This window comes from Festucalex cinctus, chromosome 6 (assembly GCF_051991245.1).
Source record: "Festucalex cinctus isolate MCC-2025b chromosome 6, RoL_Fcin_1.0, whole genome shotgun sequence".
In the NCBI taxonomy this organism is placed as follows: Eukaryota; Metazoa; Chordata; class Actinopteri; order Syngnathiformes; family Syngnathidae; genus Festucalex; species Festucalex cinctus.
This window is the reverse complement of record NC_135416.1, coordinates 18,454,956-18,476,475: the sequence shown is the minus strand read 5'-3', so window position 1 is coordinate 18,476,475 and position 21,520 is coordinate 18,454,956. Positions and strand designations below refer to the sequence as shown.

At 40.0% G+C, this 21,520-nt stretch overlaps 1 protein-coding gene across 1 annotated transcript; it reads left to right on the top strand.

Moving 5' to 3' along the window:
- Window positions 1–1,642: 1,642 nt before the first annotated feature.
- chrnb3a (cholinergic receptor nicotinic beta 3 subunit a) lies at window positions 1,643–19,975 on the top strand. The gene is made up of 8 exons (XM_077524299.1): window positions 1,643–1,956; window positions 13,793–13,944; window positions 15,832–15,876; window positions 16,865–16,974; window positions 17,073–17,586; window positions 18,966–19,156; window positions 19,230–19,422; window positions 19,504–19,975. Exons 1-8 carry the CDS (start codon window positions 1,896–1,898, stop codon window positions 19,633–19,635), a joined length of 1,398 nt encoding a protein of 465 aa, XP_077380425.1. The 5' UTR covers window positions 1,643–1,895; the 3' UTR covers window positions 19,636–19,975.
- The last annotated feature ends 1,545 nt before the right edge of the window (window positions 19,976–21,520 follow it).

The window sequence follows — 21,520 nt, the reverse complement described above, 5'->3', positions numbered from 1 at the left end:
GTGCCAATGTGAGTGTGAATGGATTACTATATGTGATCTGCCATTGGCTGACATAACACATATATAGTAAGTGGCACAAAAGGCTACTTAGGATATAGACAAAGTCTATTATCCTGCCTTCACATGGCATGGGAAAGATGGACGTTACCACTCGGTAACTCCTAATTACAACCGAGTTCTATTCATGTGATTTTGTTCTTACAGCAAAATTGTGAATGATATGTAATTGTGTAGATTCTAGTCTGTGCTAGTGCACGTTAACACCCTTATAAATATTAATATATCTTGCCATTCACTAATCCTTCTGCGCTCTCTGCCATGTTCAAACTTGAAAAGTTCTCTTAACTCGGAAATCAAAATAAATTCCCAGTTGTCCAGTGGAAAATACAATATGAGTGCAATTTTCTACTTGAGATGTGGTATTTACCATAATTAAGATACCACGTCATGAAGGCAGCATTAGACCAGCATTAGAGTTTTCATAGTGGAGTTGGGACCGTGGTGCAAGGAGTGACAAAAATAATTTATTCCCAACAGGGCAAAACAAAAACCCATGATAGAGATTAAAAAATATATTCAATGCTTCGAAGGAACATTATTTTATTTACTATTGCCTCACCACCCTTGACAAATATGAGGAAGCCCCCGCAACAAATCTTTTATTTATTTATTTATTTATTTATTTATTTATTTATTTATTTTTGCTTAAATGTCATTCAAAAAGTCGCAGACAAATCTTTGTCTTCATTCCCATTTATGTTTGGATTTAAAAAGTTGCCGAAAATGGGTGTTAAATAGTAAAAAGTTGATTAAAAAAGCACAGGCGGATACTCTTTGTCTGCGTGTGTGTAAGTCGTAGTGGAATGATTCACCTTACGGTTCCTCTTCCAGCTGCTGTAAGCTCAAAGTTAATTAGGAGAAAGCAAGAGTCCATCTCCCTCTAGAGTTCAACATGACTTGTTTATGAGTCATCTGACTGCTTTTTTTGTTAGCCTAAACAAATGACATCCAGGCCTGCTGTTGTGTTTTGTTCAGGCTGTTGGATGTGCATAAATCCACTGCGGGTGTTCCAATCAGGGATGTGCAGTGTAAAGGGGCTATGGGTGTCCGGGCACATGGCCTTTTGGCACTGATGTCCAAAGTGCACCTATGTCTATTTTTATTTTTATTTTTTTGTACGTGTGCTTCAAGTATTGGTGCATTTAGGGTACACAGAAAATGTCGGAATTTGAAACTGAGTCATTGGCATCGTTAGACCTATTTTACGTAGCTCATCCATCCATCCATTTTCTTGACCGCTTATTCCTTACGAGGGTCGCGGGGGTGCTGGAGCCTATCTCAGCTGGCTCTGGGCAGCAGGCGGGGTACACCCTGGACTGGTTGCCAGCCAATCGCATTACGGGGCTCATTAGTTATGTATTTTATATATATATATATATATATATATATATGTATATATATTTTTTTTTACTAAAAATTAAAAAAAAAAAAAAACCTGCTGAGCACCTTTCGTGCGTGGCCACGATCAATTAATTCACCGAGGGAGGACGCGTGTCTATTTATTAAATTTTCTATAATCGGACACACACAGTGGACAGGGTCTCTCTCTCTCGCTCGCTCTCTCTCCATCCTTGAACGGGCAAGCCCCTTCATCCTCTTCCTCGTCCACTGCCTCCTCCTTCGACAGCTGCCGACTCACTTGCAAAGAGACGCCGGATTTGGTAACATTACCGGCGGGGAGCATCTTCACAACGTCGCAGCCAAGACGTGCGTTTCTCGCTGCGTCCGGGAGCGGACTGAAAGTAAACGTCAAGGCAGATAGATACCCCTGCTTGCTGCAGAAATATGGTTTGAAATTGGACGACTTGTCAACTCGAGTGTTTGTCAAACGCACGATGAAGTTTGTGCTGGTCGTGTTGTGCTCGCTCATGACCGCTGACAAGGTTGCTGGACAAGGTAAGAAAGAGTGTGCATGTGTAGGTTTGACACTCTCCAGATCGGCATTTCTCGTCACCTTATAGATAGCATTTATTTATTTATTTATTTATTTATTTATTTATTTATTTATTTATTTATTTATTTATGAGAAATAATATGGATCCTTGTTTCGTAGCACAACTACAATCGTTACCCATATAATACATTAATTGCAACATTCCTTTTTTATCACTAACACAACCTACATTTTACATCAACTCTGACCTTGAGATTACGTTTTAAATACAGTTAATATGAAAATGGATGATTGGGATGTTGTTGTAGCTGCATACTAATATGTGTCTGTTTTAATGACAGGTAACACGTAACATAGCTGGTTTTACCTCCATATGTACTAACAAATCACTTTTTTTTTTTTTTTTAAATAGGGAATTGTTTAAAAAAAAAATAATAAACACGTTTCTTCTACAGTACAACCAAAGGGACGGATTAATTTGTGTCAATTGACCTATGTCATCACTTTGAAGTCATTTTACATTACAGGTAGTTCAAGAACTGGGACACTTCATTAGTCTCTACAGGCCAAGATTTGTGTGTTTCCAGAAATAAAGCGCCGTTAATACTTACATGGTCAATGTCAGCAAGTTGTGCGTTTTTAGGGGACTTTTCTCTCTCTTTTAGACAATCCTAATAAAAGCTCATACAATATGTGGCTACACTGGCCAGGGACTGTTTGCTGCAAGTTCATTTCCGGATAAATTTGGCATGTTTTGAACAAACAATCACCTGCATGTGAAGACATATTTGTTCAAAATGAAGTATTCAAGGGCACTGAAACTGATGATGTTAACCTTTGCAAAAAGTATGTGTCACTGGATTATGGGTAAACAAAGCACGAGTTAATAAGCAAGAACATTAGTTTATATAATTCCGAAGACATGCATGGCAGGTTAATTGGGCGCTCCGAATTGTCCCTAGGTGTGAGTGTGGATGGTTGATCATCTCTGTGTGCCCTACAATTGGCTGGCAACCAGTTCAGGATGTACCCCGCCTACTTGCCCGAAGCCACCTGGGATAGGCTCCAGCACCCCCACGACCCTTATGAGGAATAAGCAGTCAAGAAAATGGATGGATGGATTAGTTTCTATAATGTAATGAAAAAGGGCTCTGTGTTCCCGTACATCCCATTTCCCATGCCCTTCACCTCTGTCCTCAATCACACACACATAGCCAAATAGCGTCAGGTGAGGGAGGACGCAGCTTCTTCTGCAACCAAATGTGAACATTTTTTTTGTGCTTGTGAACTGAAGTTGTTGAGATGTAACTACATCCAGAGGTAGACGCATTTCAGATGACTGTGTGATACAAGATCTGATGCAATGGGATGAAATCCACCCGAGACTGAAATCAGCATTTATTTATGATCAGACACACAAACATACAGGACAGGGAGACAGCTTTGAATGCAGCCATCATTTTGGGTGTGATAATAGACCATTTGGATACATACCTGTGCTCACACCTTCAAGTGATCAGTGGACTTTAGTCTTGAGTGAATTGTAATTCATCAGCATAATATACTGTATATAGCACTTTTCCACCCTACAAGGCCCTCAACGAGTTTTACATTTTGACTACTCATTCACCTAATTGTAGCTACACCCTGCCTGGACATATTAATTGACCATTAAAATAAAAGCTAGTTGCATCCCTAATACCAAGACATTTTCGAGAAATTTATTTTCCAACTTGTGGGAAGAGGTTGTGGGAAGTCTTTTCTGGTTCTAGCATTCCTGTAGCTCAGTACATGAATAGTAGCAGTTCAGAAAATGGAGGCTATTGCATTTCACATTACTTGTGGTCCATTGAGTACATGTTTCTCATAATCCATAAAAGGAATCTGGGAGAGGAAAAAAAATGTTTCAATGTTGTGTTTTTTGACACTCCTAAACGCAGTTAACCTCCATTTCCAAACCAGTCTCTTCTTGTCGCTCTTCACGGCTGGGAATTTGCTGTGGGTCAAACCGTCTCACTCTTTGCTTATCAGCTCGCTGCACGCCTCATCTGTTGATGTGTTTGTCGCTGCGCTGCAATATAAAGCCAATCTCTTACGCTGCTGAATATGCAGAGCTCTTGTGTTACTGCTGATTTATTGTGGCGTCCTCTGTCGTGTAACTTCAGGACAATTACTGTGTAGTGCTGATAGTGTCCAGTGAATCCTACTGTCATCTGCTTGGGAGCAACAACGAAGGCACAATGGTCAAACCAACAAAACAACAACACAAGCTACACTCTAAAAATTGATTGGTTAAAAAAAAAAGACATTCCTTACTATTTATGTGTGTTCTGTGTATGGTCTAATAATATAGACCGGTATGTATGTATGTATATATATATATATATATATATATATATATATATATATATATATATATATATATATATATATATATATATATATATATATATATATATATATATATATATATATATATATATATATATATACAGGTAGCTTGTAGAAAATGTAGGACTGAATCTATATCAAATAATAATAATAATAAAAAAAAGAGCCTTTTGCTCCTTTTATACCTAACCAGCATAGACAGGTCACCTGGGAGAAATGGTCTTTGTCTGTCCCTGAGCTAATGGCGCTTTTATCCAATATATTCCATCAAAACCAGACAAGTGTGGCATTTGACCTGAAGACAAAATATGTTTGCAACCCCCTATCTTGGGAAAGACCCCAACATTCCAGGATAATGGCTGTGGAGTGGTGGCATTTACATATGATAGGTGGATGCTAATACACTAACGATTGGATTAATGCAAAATGCTCTGGGCTTGTTAGGTATAGAGATCATTTGGCCTCTGCTTGGGGGTATAAGTGTTAAGTTTGCGTTCATGTTTCAAATTTCCTACTCTGTTGGTGGTCATTGAACGCACCACTGAAGAATGCGAGTGAGGCGGTTGTGTGTTCTTTTCCCTCTCCTGGAAGCAACTAGCGTTTCTCGAGCCACAAAACCCTCACAGATACCGACTGGCTGTATTCCTGAAGGTTTATTGTTGTGTGTAGATGCAAAAGGTGGGTGGAAGTCACGTCAGCCCGTGCTAGTTTGTAGTTTTGGCTAGCATGCTATTCACATGATTGTTTAATTTGTTTTTGGTTGTTTAATTACTGAATGCGGTGACAGTAGAATGATGTGCTTGCCGATTTAATTGCTGAATTAAGAGTGAAAACAGTGACTGTGAAGCTTGTGCCTGCTTTACACTCGATTTAAGTTTATTATTGTATATTGTTGACATGTATTAATCCTTCTTTGTCTGTGTTGTTGCAGACTGCAATAAATAAACCAGTCAAGTGGAATACGCGTCCGTTTTCTCTTAACAGGAACTCTAAACTGAACTAGCTGGAGACTTCATACACTCTTTATGAAACTCTCCGTTTTAGATAGGAAAGCATTTGCAACTTGGACAGCCAGCCAGTATCTACAACCTACCCACTATTCCCCCACACCCCCAATCTCTCATTCACACCCTTATCAAATCCTCAGATTAATCCCCTCAGCAAATGTGCAAATTAGGCAGGCCAAATGGACCCAGATGTCCCTCTGTTCTCTGTGGTGCAACGAGAACAATAGTGCTACCCCTCCCCTTTTGTTTGGGAAATTAGAGAAAAGGACCATTCGGCTGGGTCCGACCCTCACTTCATAAATAGGCGTGCCTCCAAGCTTGCCTCAACAGAAAGGCTGAACAGAGAAGCGAAGATGCCGTCAAGGGAGCACAAAGTTAGGCAGGCTTTGGAGTCGATCCTAAAGAACTTGGACACCGCCGTCTCCGATGCAGAAGAGCTTGATATAGCAGAGACAATTTCTTCTGGTATGATTTCCTAAACATCCTATTTTCAATGACACATTATGTTGTTGTTTTTTAGTGAAACAGATGCGTTTCAGATTGTGTTGTGTTTTAAAAAGATGAAAGAAATCCTAAATTTACAGGACTGTCTCAGAAAATTTGAATATTGTGATAAAGTCCATTAGTTTCTGGAATGCAATTAAATAAGCAAAAATGGCATATTGCAAATCAACTGAAATATTGCAAGCCTTTTATTGTTTTAAAATTTCTGATTATGTTTTTTTTTTTTTTTTTACTTGGTCTGAGGAAATATTCAATATTTTGAGATAGGATATTTGAGTTTTGTTTAAGCTGTAAGTCATAATCAGCAATATTAAAATAATACAAGGCTTGCAATATTTCAGTTGACTTGTAATGAATCCAGAATGTATGGCATTTTTGCTTATTTAATTGCATTACAGAAAATAATGGACTTTATCACAATATTCTAATTTTCTGAGACAGTCCTGTATAAAGAGGAGGCATTCATGAGATGATTTGAAATTATAATTCAAATTATATCATTGCATTGATTCTAACCTCGACTGAGTTATTTTTGCACACATTTTGATATTGCATTAGTCATACCTCCAATTTATGATCACACTAGGTGAGGAGGAGGAGGAGGAGGAGCAGCAGGAGGAGTACATTGTGTCACTACAGCCACCAAATAAGAGAGGCCGACTGGAGGTGCACACTGGGGCAGAACAGATGGGCGACGATGGCACAGTATGGCGGGAGCAACAACCGGGGACAGCTTCCCTTTTAATGTCCATTGAAGGTTACGCTGCGGATGGGCAACCAGCTGCTCTGGTCCAACAAACAGTGAAGACTCGTTTACAGTGTTTCCTGCGTTTTATCAGTCTTGAGATGCTCCACTCCATTCGGCAGTGGACCGTTCAGCACGGACGGGTCACACAGGAGAAATGGTCTTTGTCTGTCCCTGAGCTTATGGCATTCATTGCTATCATCTTCTTGCGGGGAGTAGCCAGGGTTCCATCGCTGCAAGACTGTTGGTCTGAAAAACTGGGAAGACCTGATATCATGAAGATTATGGCCCGAAACCGTTTCCAGGATATTATGAGACACCTACGCTTTGATAATAAGGACACGCGTGCTGAACGATCTGAGACTGACAGGTTTGCCCCAATCTCCGATGTTTGGAGGTCTTTTGTGACAAACTGCATTTCGTCATACAATCCAGGCAGGCACATCACCATAGATGAACAGCTGCTCCCAACAAAGTCTGTCTGCGCTTTCACCCAATACATTCCATCAAAACCAGCCAAGTTTGGGATAAAGTTCTGGGTGGCATGTGACCTGAAGTCAAAATATGTTTGCAACATGATCCCCTATCTTGACAAAGACCACAGCCTTACCAAGCGGGTGAGAGTGGGAGAAGATGTGGCGATGAAGCTTATGGAGCCATTTCTGGACAAAGGGAGAACTGTGACGACGAATAATTTCTTCACATCTCTGACACTCGCCGAACGACTCCTCCGACGGAAGACTACCCTCCTTGGCACAATAAACAAGGTTTGCCGGGAGCTGCCCCCATCAGCCAAGCAGACTTCGGGCCGACAGCAATACAGCACTCAGGTGTTTTCTACATCTGATGCAACACTGACAGTGTATGCCCCAAATCGTATGAAGACCGTGTGCATCCTGAGCAGCATGCATGGCATTGTGAAGACAGACGACGTTGGCAAGAAGAAGCCAAATACAGTGACAGACTACAATACCATGAAATGTGGAGTTGATGTGATGGAGCAGATGGTACAAGAATACACGGTGCGCGCAGGAACACGGCGTTGGCCTGTCGCTGTGTTTTACAACATGCTAGACATTGCAGCGCTGAATGCTCACGTCCTGTATCAGGCATGCAATGGCGTGACGGAGAGACGGGTCGAATTCCTGGTGGAACTTGCATCTGAGTTGGCAGACTCCAATATGGAAGCCAAGAAGGCCAACATGGAGAACCGTCTTCGACAACAGCCTGCAACACCAGAACCTGGGAAGCGTGCCAAATGCCAGGTCAAAAGGGAGTGCGGCACTAATCATGCCACTTTGCGCTGCGATGAATGCTACAGGTACACTTGTGGCAAGTGCAGAGAGAAGGCTTGGAAGTGCCAAGAGTGTGCAGTATAGAGTGCATAGCATTATGTGGTACTATATAGTATTTGCAGTATAGAGTGCATTTGTGTTTGTGATTTCAAAGCTGATAACTCTTGTTTAAATTCTGTGCATCATCAATAAATCACAGGAAGAAATGACAAACTGTTGGCCTCTCACTTCAGTTTTACATTTGATACGCGTTCAATGTTATACTTTCTACAAGCAACACATATATACTATGTTCTAACAAATATTGTTTGCATACATGGAATCCACAAATAAATTGTGAGAAATATCTTATTTTTCCAAAAGTAAAATTGTAAAACAGCACACAACAGTGTGCAAACACCACTCCCCGCCCCAATTCTCAAGCAAAATTATACTTTGCATTCACAATAAAAGTTACTCTTCTGAAAATAGTAAAATAAAAATAGCACATGACTAGACTTTTATAAGCGTCAGTTGAACACTAGTGTGTGCGATACTGGGGCACATTCCAGCATAATGGCTCTGTAGTGATGGGATTTACATATAATAGGTGGCTGACTGATAGGTCAATGAGTGCAGTTAAAAAGTGTAGGGCCAAATTGACCTGATCCGGTATTTGAAGAGGGAAAGGCCCTGCTTGGTACATTCCAGTATAATGTCCATGTAGCAGCTGCATTTACATATGATTGGTGGATGCTAATACGTTAACGATTGAATTAATTCAAATGTCTTGGTCCAAAAGACCCTCCTCTGGAATTTGGACAGAAAAGCTATTTGGGACCCTGCTTGGGAGGACGAGTGCTCTAGCACTTGTACATCCAAGCAGGAGCCAAATGAGCTCTATCCCTAAAAATCCCATAGCAAGGGCCTCTTGGCCCTGCACATTTGCATTAATCCAATCGTTAACGTATTAGCATCCACCTATCATATGTAAATGCAGCCACTCCACAGCCATTATGCTGGAATGTCTGGAATGTTGGGATCTTTCCCAAGATAGGAGATCATGTTGCAAACATATTTTGTCTTCGGGTCAAATGCCACACAGAACTTTATCCCAAACTTGTCTGGTTTTGATGGAATACATTGGATAAAAGAGCTCAGGGACAGACAAAGACCATTTCTCCTAGGTGACCTGTCCATGCTGATTAGGTATAAAAGGAGCATCCTCAAAAGGCTCAATTTTTTTTTTATTTGATATAGATTCAGTCCTACATTTTCTTCAAGCTACACATACATACTGGTACATATTATTATACCATACACAGGACACACATAAAATAGTAAGGAATGTCTTATTTTCAACAAACAAGTTCGCAGGAATTAATTACAAACATACCATTTTATTGTTGGGAAAATTTGATATTTCTTGCAGTTTGACTGTAAGAATACAACTGGTTCATTGTGGTCACTCAGCCAAATGCTCAACTTTGCCTGCTCTCAACAAGAACAAAGGGACATCTGGGTCCATTTGGCCTGCCTAATTTGCACCTTTGCTCAGCTCAGCTACATTCCAGCATAATGTCTGTGTAGACAGTTACATCTGCATTTACATGTGAAGACATCAATATGTTAATTCAAAGCGAAGGGCCAAATGGCCCCAGTCCTGCATTTGAAAGGGGATGAAAAAAATCTTTGGATATTAAAGTGGTAGAGTGTGCACCCTGAGATTGGGAGGTTGTGGGTTCAATCCTTGGCCGGATCATATAAAAACTATAAAAATGAGACCCATTTGCTTCCCTGCTTGACGCTCAACATTATTTGCAACATGAGCCCCTTTCTTGGGAAGGACCCCAACATTCCAGACATTCCAGCATAATGGCTGTGGAGTGGCTGCATATACATATGCTAGGTGGATGCTAATACGTTAACGATTGGATTAATGCAAATTTGAAGGGGCCAAAGGGCCCTGCTCTGGGATTTTTAGGGATAGATGTCCACCCTGAAATTGGGAAGTTGTAGGTTCAATCCTTGGCCAGATCGTATGAAAAACTATACAAATGGGACCCATTTGCCTCCCTGCTTGACGCTCAACCTTATGGGTGGAACTTGTGGGGGTTAGATCACCAAATATTTCCGCACGCACCCCCTGCTGTTGCTCAGTGGATGGGTCAAATGTGGAGAATTAATTTTGCCCCACAATGGTGGGTGTGACAATCAGTGGTACTTTTTTTTCGGGGATGTCAGTCTCTAACACAGATTAACCAATCTCTTGGTCAGAATGACCGATTTGTATCGGTTGGCCCAATCATCAATATAAATGAGTTGAAAACAACTACCATTCTAGAGTGGTTGTTTTAACCAAAGGATCTGTCGGACACATAACTACCAGCTATTTGGGTCAGATTTATTTTTTATTTTTTTTTGTAGATTTAACCAATCTGTTTATAGAGTGCATGGTAACGAATCACTACCACGTACAAATAGACAATACCGTATACAGTAATAATCAATGCAAGAGTTTAACAGCTCCTGCAAAAACACAATTCAAAAATGTACATAGATACTGTCATAACTTCACAATATCCAATTGTGATTGTATTTGTATGAGTGTAGAACTGCACTGCATCATACTGAGATGAGATATGAGTAATATTTTAGTTACGTATATTCAAAGGTAATTATAACAACTAGCGCTTGACACTATATTTAGTCGCATCATGTATTGGCCTATGTGGATGTCGTCAGAAAGGGTCAGCATGGTGCACCGTCAGGAGAAAAAAAACTGTTAAATTTGTATATGTCAAGGTCAATTTACCTGTGGCATTACCCTCCTTAAACAGGGCAGTGTAGGGCACATATTGGGACCATTACGTGTACGCTTTGTAGGCAAATATGTACATGTTTACATTATCTCACAAAAGTGAGTAAACCGCTCACATTTCTGCAGATATTTAATTATATTTTTGACAAAGGACAATGCTGAAGAAATGGTATTTTGACACAATGAAAAGTAGTCAGTATACAGATTAAACAGTGTAAATTTATTGTTCCCTCAAAATAACTCAAAATACAGAATCTTTGGCAACGATAGCGAGTGCACCCCTAAATGAAAATGTCCAAATCGAGCAGTTAGTTATTTTTCCTCCCTTTTGTAACGTGACTAAGGTCACAGGTGCGACTAGGGAGCAGATGTGGTAAATTTGGAATTACACTTTTTTACAGATAGATGCTCTCATACTGGTCACTGAAAGCTTGACATGGTACTTCATGGCAAGGAACTCTCTGAAAAAAAAAAAAAAAAAAAAAAAAAGACCTGTCGCTATAGATGACAAAGGCTATGAGAAGATTTCCAACACCCTGAAACTGAACTGTAGCTAGACCTTTCATTGGTTTAACAGGACAGATTCCAGAGGTTGTCTACCAGCATTGCTGCAAAGGTTGAGAGGGTAGTGGGTTAGCCTGTCCGGGCTCAGACCATACGCCACACACTGCATCAAATTGGTCTGCAGAAAGAAGTGTCCTTACTCATTTGCTCCCAAAAACATAGACATAAGTTCTATTTTATATCTATTGTGTCCAAAAGACGTATTTATACTTTTTTTTTTCATGCTAGAGCATACAGAAACCTTTGATGCAGCCTTTCAACAGTAGAGAATGGGTGAAAAAAATGGTAGTAATTACATAAATGGCCAGCAGGTGGCAGCAGAGTATAAAAGATCAACCAGGGCTATAATGAAAACAAGCTGTTTCCCTACAATTCTAAGAAGATTTGTGAATAATTATGAAACTTAGCTATATTCTAATGCAAACTGCTGCAAAACGTAAAATATAGTTTTTTTTTGTTTTGTTTTTTTTGGCTTATGAAAGAAGAGACTCTAATCTTTGTTTTGGTAGGTTACATGTTTTTATAGCAATAGAACACAGACACAATAGAATCTGAGGGCCTTGCAAAATCAGTCAAAATCTAATAAAACTAGAACGAAGGGGTTACTTCAGTGAAAATGGTTCAGAGTGAATGAGTTTAAGATGATGCACAAGAAAAACCGCAAACAGTTTGCTGAAGACAAGCACACTAAGGATATGGATTACTGGAAACATGACCTGTGGTCTGATGAGACCAAAATAAACTTATTTGGGACAGATGGTGTCAAGGCAGTTCGACAGGCAGATCGGTGCACCGTCTACAGTCATGCAGAGTTTGCAGACTCTGTATCGGCCGGTTGTGGTGAAAAAAGCGCTGAGTCGAAAGGTGAAGTTCTCAATTTACCGGTCGATCTACGTTCCTACCCTCACCTATGGTCACGAGCTGTGGGTCGTGACCGGAAGAACAAGATGAAATGAGTTTCCTTCGCAGGGGTGTCCGGGCTCTCCGTTTAGAGCTAGGATGAGAAGCTCGGTCATCCGGGAGGGACTCAGAGTCGAGCCGCTGCTCCTCCGCATTGAGAGGAGCCAGCTGATGTGGGTCGGGCATCTGGTTCGGATGCCTCCTGGACGCCTGGAGAGGTGTTCCCGTTTTGTTCCACCGGCGGGAGCCTGTGAAGCTCTGATGAACTTCATTTTGGGGTGTACTTATTTTCTTGTCAGGGGTTGAGCGATTAATTGTGATATTTTGAAGGAACAATAAATTTACAATGTCAAATAAGCTGTGCAGTGACTACTTTTCATTGTGTCAATAAGTCATTTCTTAAGTGTTGTATCTGAATAAATGTACTCACTTTTGTGAGGTAATGTACATATTTGTTCATGTGTGTATTGCAATTAATCACATTGCTTATCCATTGTGTATCACGCCTCCCACCAAAGCTAGCTAGGAAAGACTCAACTCATCCACAACCCTTGTGTTCAATAAGTACTACAAAAAAAAAGAATCGGATGGAAGGTCTATTTAGGTATAAGAAAAAAAGTCCCAAAACTTATGAACCAGTCTCCATCCATCCATCCATCTGTACTGCTTATTATCGCTTGGGGTCATGGGTGTCTCGGAATCCCAACAGACTTTGGCACAGAGCACGGATTTCACATGACCTCTCAACTGTGAGGCAAACGTGATAACCAGTCGATCACCGCGCCACCCTGGACCAGTCAGTCTGCATTTAAGAAAACACCATGATGTGCTTTTGTCTGTCGACCTGAGAGGGCTGACGTCTCCAAGATGTCTGCTCTCCTTCGAGTTTCTAAAGCAGAAGCAGTCTTCCTGTACCGGCTGTCTCTCGCTCAGCTTGAGCGTCTCTTTAAGTGACTGTTGGGTCTCGTGCTTGACTTCACCGAGCAACTCGACTCGTCTCCCCTGCCAATGCTTCTGTCTGAGGTGATCATGTCAGCATGATCATTTTGTCAGCCTTGGGAGAGTCGAGATTTCCGCTCGGCCATGACCAGCTGTCAAAGTTGACAGTTTGGAGCCGTTTGCCTGACACTGGCACTTCCTCACCACATTTTTCGCTTTGCTTGTTAGGCTGTTGTAGATTGATTGTCTTTCGCTTTGCGTGTTATGTGTAAAATGGCATAGAAGGAAAAAAAAGTGAAGTAATTGATTTCTCTCAATCCAGGGCTTTAGGTAAATGATCTGTAGTCCCTTCATGGTTGCAGTACCTCACAGGATTTGACTCAGGGCTGTAGTTGCTGTAGAGCAGACATGTGTGTTGTCATCAGGTAGCCCCAGGGGCCACATGAGTAGCCCGTGGGTGTGTTCTAAAAATAGCTCACGAGTGAGATTTTTTTTTTGTGTTGCTATTAATTTTTAGACTGGTATTAGGTACATTTAGAAATGACTTAAAATTGTTCTTATTATATTATACAGTACATGTATGTGTAGAGTTGATGCAAGATGATAGTTGAGGTCAGCAATGCAGCCATATATACAGAACACAAGGGATGAGGTTCTGTAATTTTATTTTGGTTTTCATTCTCTTTTTTCCAGCTCAAGATGAGTTTGTGTCGCTGGCCGAGTTGGAAGATTCTTTACTGAGGAATCTGTTCCGAGGTTATCAGAAGTGGGTTCGGCCTGTGCAGCATGCCAATGACACCATTACTGTGCGCTTTGGACTTAAGATCTCACAACTGGTGGATGTGGTGAGGAACACAAACTACAGTCTACAGTGACACAAATCGCATTAGCAGCAATCATCTCTCTCTCTCTCTCTCTCATATATATATATATATATATATATATATATATATATATATATATATATATATATATATATATATATATATATATATATATATATATATATATATATATATATATATATATATATATATATATATATATATATATATATATATATATATATATACAGTGATACCTCGGCTCACGAACTTAATTGGTTCCCAGAGAGTGTGTGTAAGCCGAAAAGTTCTTCTTCCGAACATTTATTTCCCATAAGAAACCATTAAAATGAGAATAATCCGTTCCCAGGTCCCTATAAAACATAATTTTCTACTAAATAACCCTTAAAATTACACAAAAATATACCTTATTTTATGTATAATAAATGTGCTATTGTATTGTAATTAAAGAAATAAATTGTACTGTATAATAAAGTCGTTTTATTTTACTTTGTGATGGTAGTTCTTAAGGATAGTAGCAATGGTAGACTTACTTCATTCGCGAGCGTTTCACCGCGTAGAGTGTTTATGGAACGGTTGTCGCTCATTCGCACTTTCGTGCTCACCGGAGCGGAGGAGGTGTGTCCCTTGGTGACAAGGAAGTGGAGCACTTTAGCGAGTCAACAAAAAGTGAGCACCGCCAACTACTTTCACCTCTTTCCTGGGACTAAACAGCCGTGGCACGATTTTCTCCTTTTTTGAGGTACGTGATGGCACTTTCGCTTTTTTTAGTGGCGCGAACTCCATTGACTACAATGCAAACGCGCCGCCGAATCGCCGTCCCTCGCTGGTAAGCATTAGGCTTAACACTAGCCTGTGGTGGGGTCTTTTTCGGTCCCATAATAGCAAAAGTACACTCAAAATGTCTATCAAACACAAACCGCGTCCGCACTAAAAGAAAGGGGGTGACGAACTGGGACGCCGTGAGCGTGCGTCAGCTTCTTGTGTCCGCCACCGTAGTGCTGTTCGACCGCATGGTTTGGTTCGTCCGCCGAAAAGTAGTTCGTCAGCCGAGACTAAATTTTCGCGAATTTAATGTTCGTGAGGCGAAAAGTTCGTCAGCTGAAGCGTTCGTGAGCCGAGGTATCACTGTATATACATATATATATATATATATATATGAGAAAGTGTGTCCTTTGGGATTGTATTTGCAGGTTTTGATGGAGCCTAACAACTGCAGAGAATGGTTGAAAAAAAATGGTAATTACATAAATGGCCAGCAGGTGGCAGCAGAGTATAATAGATCAACCATGGCCATGATGAAAACAAGCTGTTTGCCCACAATTCTAAGCAATTTTGTGAACAATGATGAAACTTACCTATTTTCTAATGCTAATTGCTGCAAAACAGAAACATATAAAAATATTCTTCTTTTTTCTTTCCTGTTGAAAGAAGAGACTCTAATCTTTCTTTTGGTAGGTTCCATAGTTTTATAGCAATAGAACACAATATTCTGTGGACCGAGCAAATTTTCTACATTGAGCAGCTTTAAAGACCTCTTCTCCAAAATGCTCAATTTTGATTATTTGAAGGAATAAAATACCCCCAAATTTATCCAGGTCTGCATATTTTCTAAACATTTACATCACTGGGTTGAAAAATAGATGCTAAATCCCACAATAATGTTGCTTGAGTATAAAATAATTTGGAAATATATTTTTTGTTCCTCACACTATTTTGCAGTAATTTGCCCAAACTGGTTAAAAAACAAAAAAAACAAAAAAAAAACACTGACACCTCACCTTATAAAGGTTTGCAACTGCCTATAAATGCCATAGCATTACTTTTTCCTTCAGACAAGTGATTGATCAGTTGAAAAAATAAACTTTGTGCCCTTTATTCCAACAGGATGTGAAGAACCAACTGATGACTACAAATGTCTGGCTTTGGCAGGTACACATCAGCCAAACTAAGCTCTGCTTCTTGGAGACTGCAGATGTGTTTTCAATGCATAATTTTGTTGATGAAATGGTACTCAAATGTGTAGGAAGTGCTGATGATGAAGATAGCAGGGGGAACAAACATTTATAAAGCAGCCAATCTGGCTTTTTTACTGTGTAAATATCACATTATGGCTCTGGCAATGGTAGCATTTATATGATGTCACATTATATTTTTGATCAACTACGAATGGCATTCAGAACGAAGCCATTTTTATTAACCAATGAACTAGCATGCCAATGATCATCGGACATACAGTTCCAGTTCAGTGTCCATGGTTCTGAATTAAAAAAAATAAAATAAAAACAAAAAACATACATTGGAACCTGAAAGTTTGAATACATATTCAAACACAGTTCGAGTATGCTGGTCTGCCTCCAACTTGTTTGGATTTAGAAATATTTTCCCATAAGAACTAATGCAAATGTTAGGGGTGTGCATTGCACCAATAAAAGGCAATTTGATACGTACCTCGAGATATGATTCAAGGAGGGTATATTTTAAAGTGGAACAATTCAATTCAGGGTATGATGATTTTGTTGATTAAATCGTTTTACAGTATGAGGTAACTTGTCAGTACTGTAATTATGGCACAAGAAACAACTAATAGTCAGCAACATCAAACCGTTTTACACCTATGTATAAGTTTTGATCGTTCTTGTTTTTTGTTGTGCTTTTCTGGTTCAAGCTATATTAAGGCTGATTATCTTAGTTTGTGTACTGATGTACTCACATCTTTAAAATCAAAAGCGATTTTCTAATTCACATTTTCAATAGAACACTAGTAAATGGAAATAACTAACACCACTGTTCATCAGTCAAGAGATTCTGATCCCCTCAGATGTAAATAACATGGAAGATGAATTTTTATTAAATTCCAAGGTTCTGGCATACGATCCAGAGTCCATCCCATGTCAACTTATTTATTACATTTTTACAGGAATGGATCGATGTCAAGCTGAAATGGAATCCAGATGAATATGGTGGCATTACATCCATCCGAGTACCTTCAGAGACTTTATGGCTGCCAGACATTGTCTTGTATGAAAAGTGAGTTATACACAATATTCTTTTTTATTTTTTTACCCTTCATGCTGCAGCTGTATTATGACATATTTCGTTCCAATCCCTTTTCCTTCAATTCCTAGCGCGGATGGTCGTTTTGAGGGTTCCCTGATGACGAAAGCCATCGTTCGGTGGGATGGGACGATAACGTGGACCCCGCCTGCCAGCTACAAGTCCTCTTGCACCATGGATGTCACCTTCTTTCCTTTTGACCGCCAAAACTGCTCCATGAAGTTTGGCTCCTGGACTTACGACGGCAATATGGTTGATCTGGTTCTGGTGGATCATTATGTTGACCGCAAAGACTTCTTTGACAATGGCGAGTGGGAAATCCTCAATGCAACAGGAATGAAGGGAAGCAGGAGGGATGGCGTGTACTGGTACCCTTTTGTAACTTACTCCTTCATCCTCAAGAGGTTGCCCTTGTTCTACACCCTCTTCCTCATCATCCCGTGCCTCGGTCTGTCCTTCCTGACTGTGCTGGTCTTCTATTTACCGTCAGATGAAGGAGAGAAACTGTCACTTTCCACATCTGTGTTGGTGTCACTCACTGTCTTCCTCCTGGTCATAGAGGAAATCATCCCTTCGTCCTCAAAGGTAAAAAGTAGGGATTTCCCAATCACACTGTTTTAGACCTCATTTGGCAGATCAGCCGATTCCGAGTGGGGATAGGTACTGGGCCAGCCTGTGAATTGTGAAAATCTCTGAAATTCATTGAATAGAAATGTTTATAAAAAATGCTGATAAACCAGAAATAGTCACTGACACCAATACCAAGTACTGATACCACGAGTACGTATCCTCCTGACTACCAACAATTCAAATTTGTCCTCTGTAGTGGACCTTTTTAAACCTGAATATCTCCCACCCAATGCATACGATTGAATTAACTCCTTTTGTGTTCTATAGAGGACATTCAGAGCTTTCCAATTAACAAATGTGTAGGGGTGGGGCTTTGCTACCTTTGATTGCATCATAAAAGAAAATGGCTTCCCTCAGTGCAAGCACTTTTTAGGGGAAAGGAAAAGTAAGTGTATAACACTTTTTATTGAACAAATTTAGGCTTTAAATATTGTTAGCACGTTTTCTATAAGGCTCTTAAGAACACATTAAAGTATTGTTTGAATTATTTTAACTGTATTTGAGCCTAGCATTTAAGTTTTACAAAATGTCCTCTGTAGTGGACACATCATAGCTTCAAAATAAAAACTTTTTTGTTTTTCAAAAATGTCTTTTGCAGTATTCCAGTTACTTCACAAAGATCGGGGAATATCAAAATAAACGTGATTGGACATTTTTTTTTTCCCCCCTGGTTGTCAAGATGCTATTACACATAACATTTCTAAAACCAAACAGTTCCACCACCAGAACTTTTGGATAACTTTTCACACTACCTTGGTAAAATTCAGTTTGGGCGTTTTTCCACCAACAACAATTAAATTCCCCAGGGGGCATCCAAGTACTATCTTGTTGAGCCATGCAGGAACTTTGAGGGGGCGGGCTGCAATGGCCACGGCCGATTGGTCAAATTTGGGGGCGTTGTTTTTACATCGCCTGGACTCAATCAAACTCATTTGAATTAATTACAGAGAACTCGAAGACGCTGTGGAAACACAATTCTAAATTCCCTGCTGAACTTTTACAACCAAGAACTCGCTTTACCCAGAACTCAAAGTTGCTGGGCTTGTTGGTGGAAAAACACCTAATGACAGATCATTTCTGGCTCAGAAAGACCCTACTGCTGATATCGTACTTGGATGTCCACTAGGGAATTTAATTACCCTGGAAATTGTTGTTGCTGGAAAAACACGCAAACTGAATTTTAATCAGGTAAACTGAAAGGTTTTCCAAAAGTTCCAGCGGTGGAAAAGCGCCTAATGTAGTAATTTCCGCAACACATGTAATTCAATATTGACGATAGATGATGTAACTTACAGGATGTTCTCTGATATTTATTTTGTCTTACCTTGCCGCAGGTGATCCCACTAATTGGAGAATACTTGCTATTTATTATGATCTTCGTCACCTTCTCCATTATTGTAACCGTTTTCGTCATTAATGTCCATCATCGCTCCTCTGCAACCTACCATCCCATGGCCCCCTGGGTGAAGACACTCTTCCTTCAGAGACTGCCCAGGCTGCTGTGTATGCGGGGGCACACTGACAGGTAAAAAAAAAATAAAAAAAAAATCCACTTAATAGGGTGTAATTATAACATACAGTCTATGCATTGCTTATAGATACCACTACTCGGATAGCGAGATGAGTAGTCCTGAGCTGAAACCTCGAAGAGGTTTCGGAAGGAAGGGGGCTTCTGGACAGCAGAGAGGTAAGGACGAGGAAAATCAAGCCTGGCTTGCCATGCTGGAGAAGGCCACACATTCTGTTCGCTACATCAGTCGTCACATCAGGAAGGAGCATTTCATCCGTGAGGTGTGTGGCTTTGAGGGATCATTTTGGATACAATGCGGCATGTTGAGCCGTGCTAAGAATTTGGGTTTTCTATTCATACAGGTTGTACAAGACTGGAAGTTTGTGGCTCAGGTGCTGGATAGGATTTTCCTGTGGGCCTTCCTCACTGTGTCGATATTAGGAACAGTCCTCATCTTCACACCAGCCTTGCAGATGTACCTCAGCTCACCTTAATGAACTTACACTGACAACTGTTGTTCTAGAATTTCTGTTTTTCAGTGTACAATGTTGAATAAAACTCATATTCACACTAAGTAAAGTAAAACCATAAAGTTGTGACTCCAATAGTTTATTGTGTGCACAAAGGTGCAAGGTCAAATAGCAATAAGCAGCTCATAGTTGCATGCATGATTTTAATCAACCATTTATCAACGTCACTGATAGTGTTTAAAACCACACAATAAAAATAATCCATCAGCACTCAACTCATCTTTATTTTTTGAGTCATATAGCAGCTGCAGCTCTGAAGTTGTTTTGTCCAATACAGCATGCTTGGTAAGGTGACTGCACTCAATACTCTGTAATCATAATAAACTTTTCTAATAAAAATGTCACTTGTAACGTATTTACTGAATACGCTCATTAACTCGAGAAAGTTATAAATAACTTGATGGCGTGATGACACCTGACTGTAATGACATTGAATGACCACTAAATGGCAGTAAATGCATTCATGGGCACATTGACGAGCTATCTTGTTTACCAATAAAATATGAACTACAGATTTTATACAAGATTATATTACAGTTCCCGTCTGATATGCAGCAGTCAGGGATTCATAATTGCATTCCTTGTTAAGGGACACATAATCTGTTGTACATCACAGTGCAACCACACTTGGTTTGTCTAACTTGTCAAACTGCCAAACCTTTTTACATCAGATGAGTTATCCAAAGGATAGGCTAATACCATGAAAACGTATAGGCAAGTTAAGAATCGTGTCTGTCACAAACTAACAGAGATCTTTATGGCATATTCAGCAACATGTTACTAACATTTTGTTTATCATTTATGATTCATTTAGCTTGCAGCCTAGTAGACATTTCAAAGACAAATGAGTCATTATCAGTTTGGACAGACGTAGCTGACACCAGAACTGAGCTTGGTATCAATTTTAGCATTTGACAACAATTGTGTTATTCTGCTAATACAGTGAACCACTGTTCTGAAACTTTTTACACCAGGAACTGCCTAAAAAAAAAAAACCTTGTCTAGTCAACTACCACCATCATGATCAACGTTAAAACGGCCTGAGTCCTCCTTGGTTTTGGATGTTTCCCTCTCTCCAACACAGCTGAAGATCATGAGCAAACTGTGCATAAGCCTGATAACGATCCTGTTTGTTGGAACAGGTGCGTTGGAGCAGGGAAACATCCAAAACCTGCAGGACACCGGCCCTCCAGGACAGAGCTTGGACGCTCATGGTGTCAAGATAAGATCAGTGGTGACCGGTCCTCGAGGGCCTGAGACCTGCATGTTTTCGAGGTTTCCCACGTTCAACACAGCTGATTCATATTTAAGCTCATCAAGCTCTGCAGAAGCCTGATCAATATCCTGATCAGTGAATCAGGTGAGAAACCTCAAAAACATGCAGGACTCAAGCCCTCGAGGACCAGATCTTGACACATGTGGTGGATCATAAGTCTTGATCAAAAATGACTTGAGGCATGTGGTTGGAGGTTGACACATTGTTGTTGTTTTTTCTGGTGTGTATTGAGTGTTTGAATTGATACCTTTTATTGTCAATGTAAAAAATGGCAATGTCCTATGTGGCGCTTATAGGTGGGAGCGGCCATGTCGGATTGTACCATTTACCAGCGATAAAAATGAATATTTGTTAAGGAAAATGAGATTGTGGCTTTCATGCATCAGCAGAGTTGATTATTACTCCGAACAGGTACCGTACATCTGTTACATACTGTAGGCTAGGTACGCCTCTTTTTTAAAAAAAAATAAATATTATTATTATACTGCGTGTACATTAACTCATTTGCTCCCAATAACGTGCAAATACGTTTTTTATGTTGTAAGTGTCCCAAAGACGTATTTATACGTTTTT

Bases quoted from the DNA above. Each gene is read 5' to 3' on its own strand.
- chrnb3a (XM_077524299.1), top strand. From the start codon at position 1,896: ATGAAGTTTGTGCTGGTCGTGTTGTGCTCGCTCATGACCGCTGACAAG. The intron at 19,157-19,229 runs GTAAAAAAAAAA...CATTGCTTATAG, and splicing joins ATGCGGGGGCACACTGACAG to ATACCACTACTCGGATAGCG. The intron at 19,423-19,503 runs GTGTGTGGCTTT...CTATTCATACAG, and splicing joins AGGAGCATTTCATCCGTGAG to GTTGTACAAGACTGGAAGTT.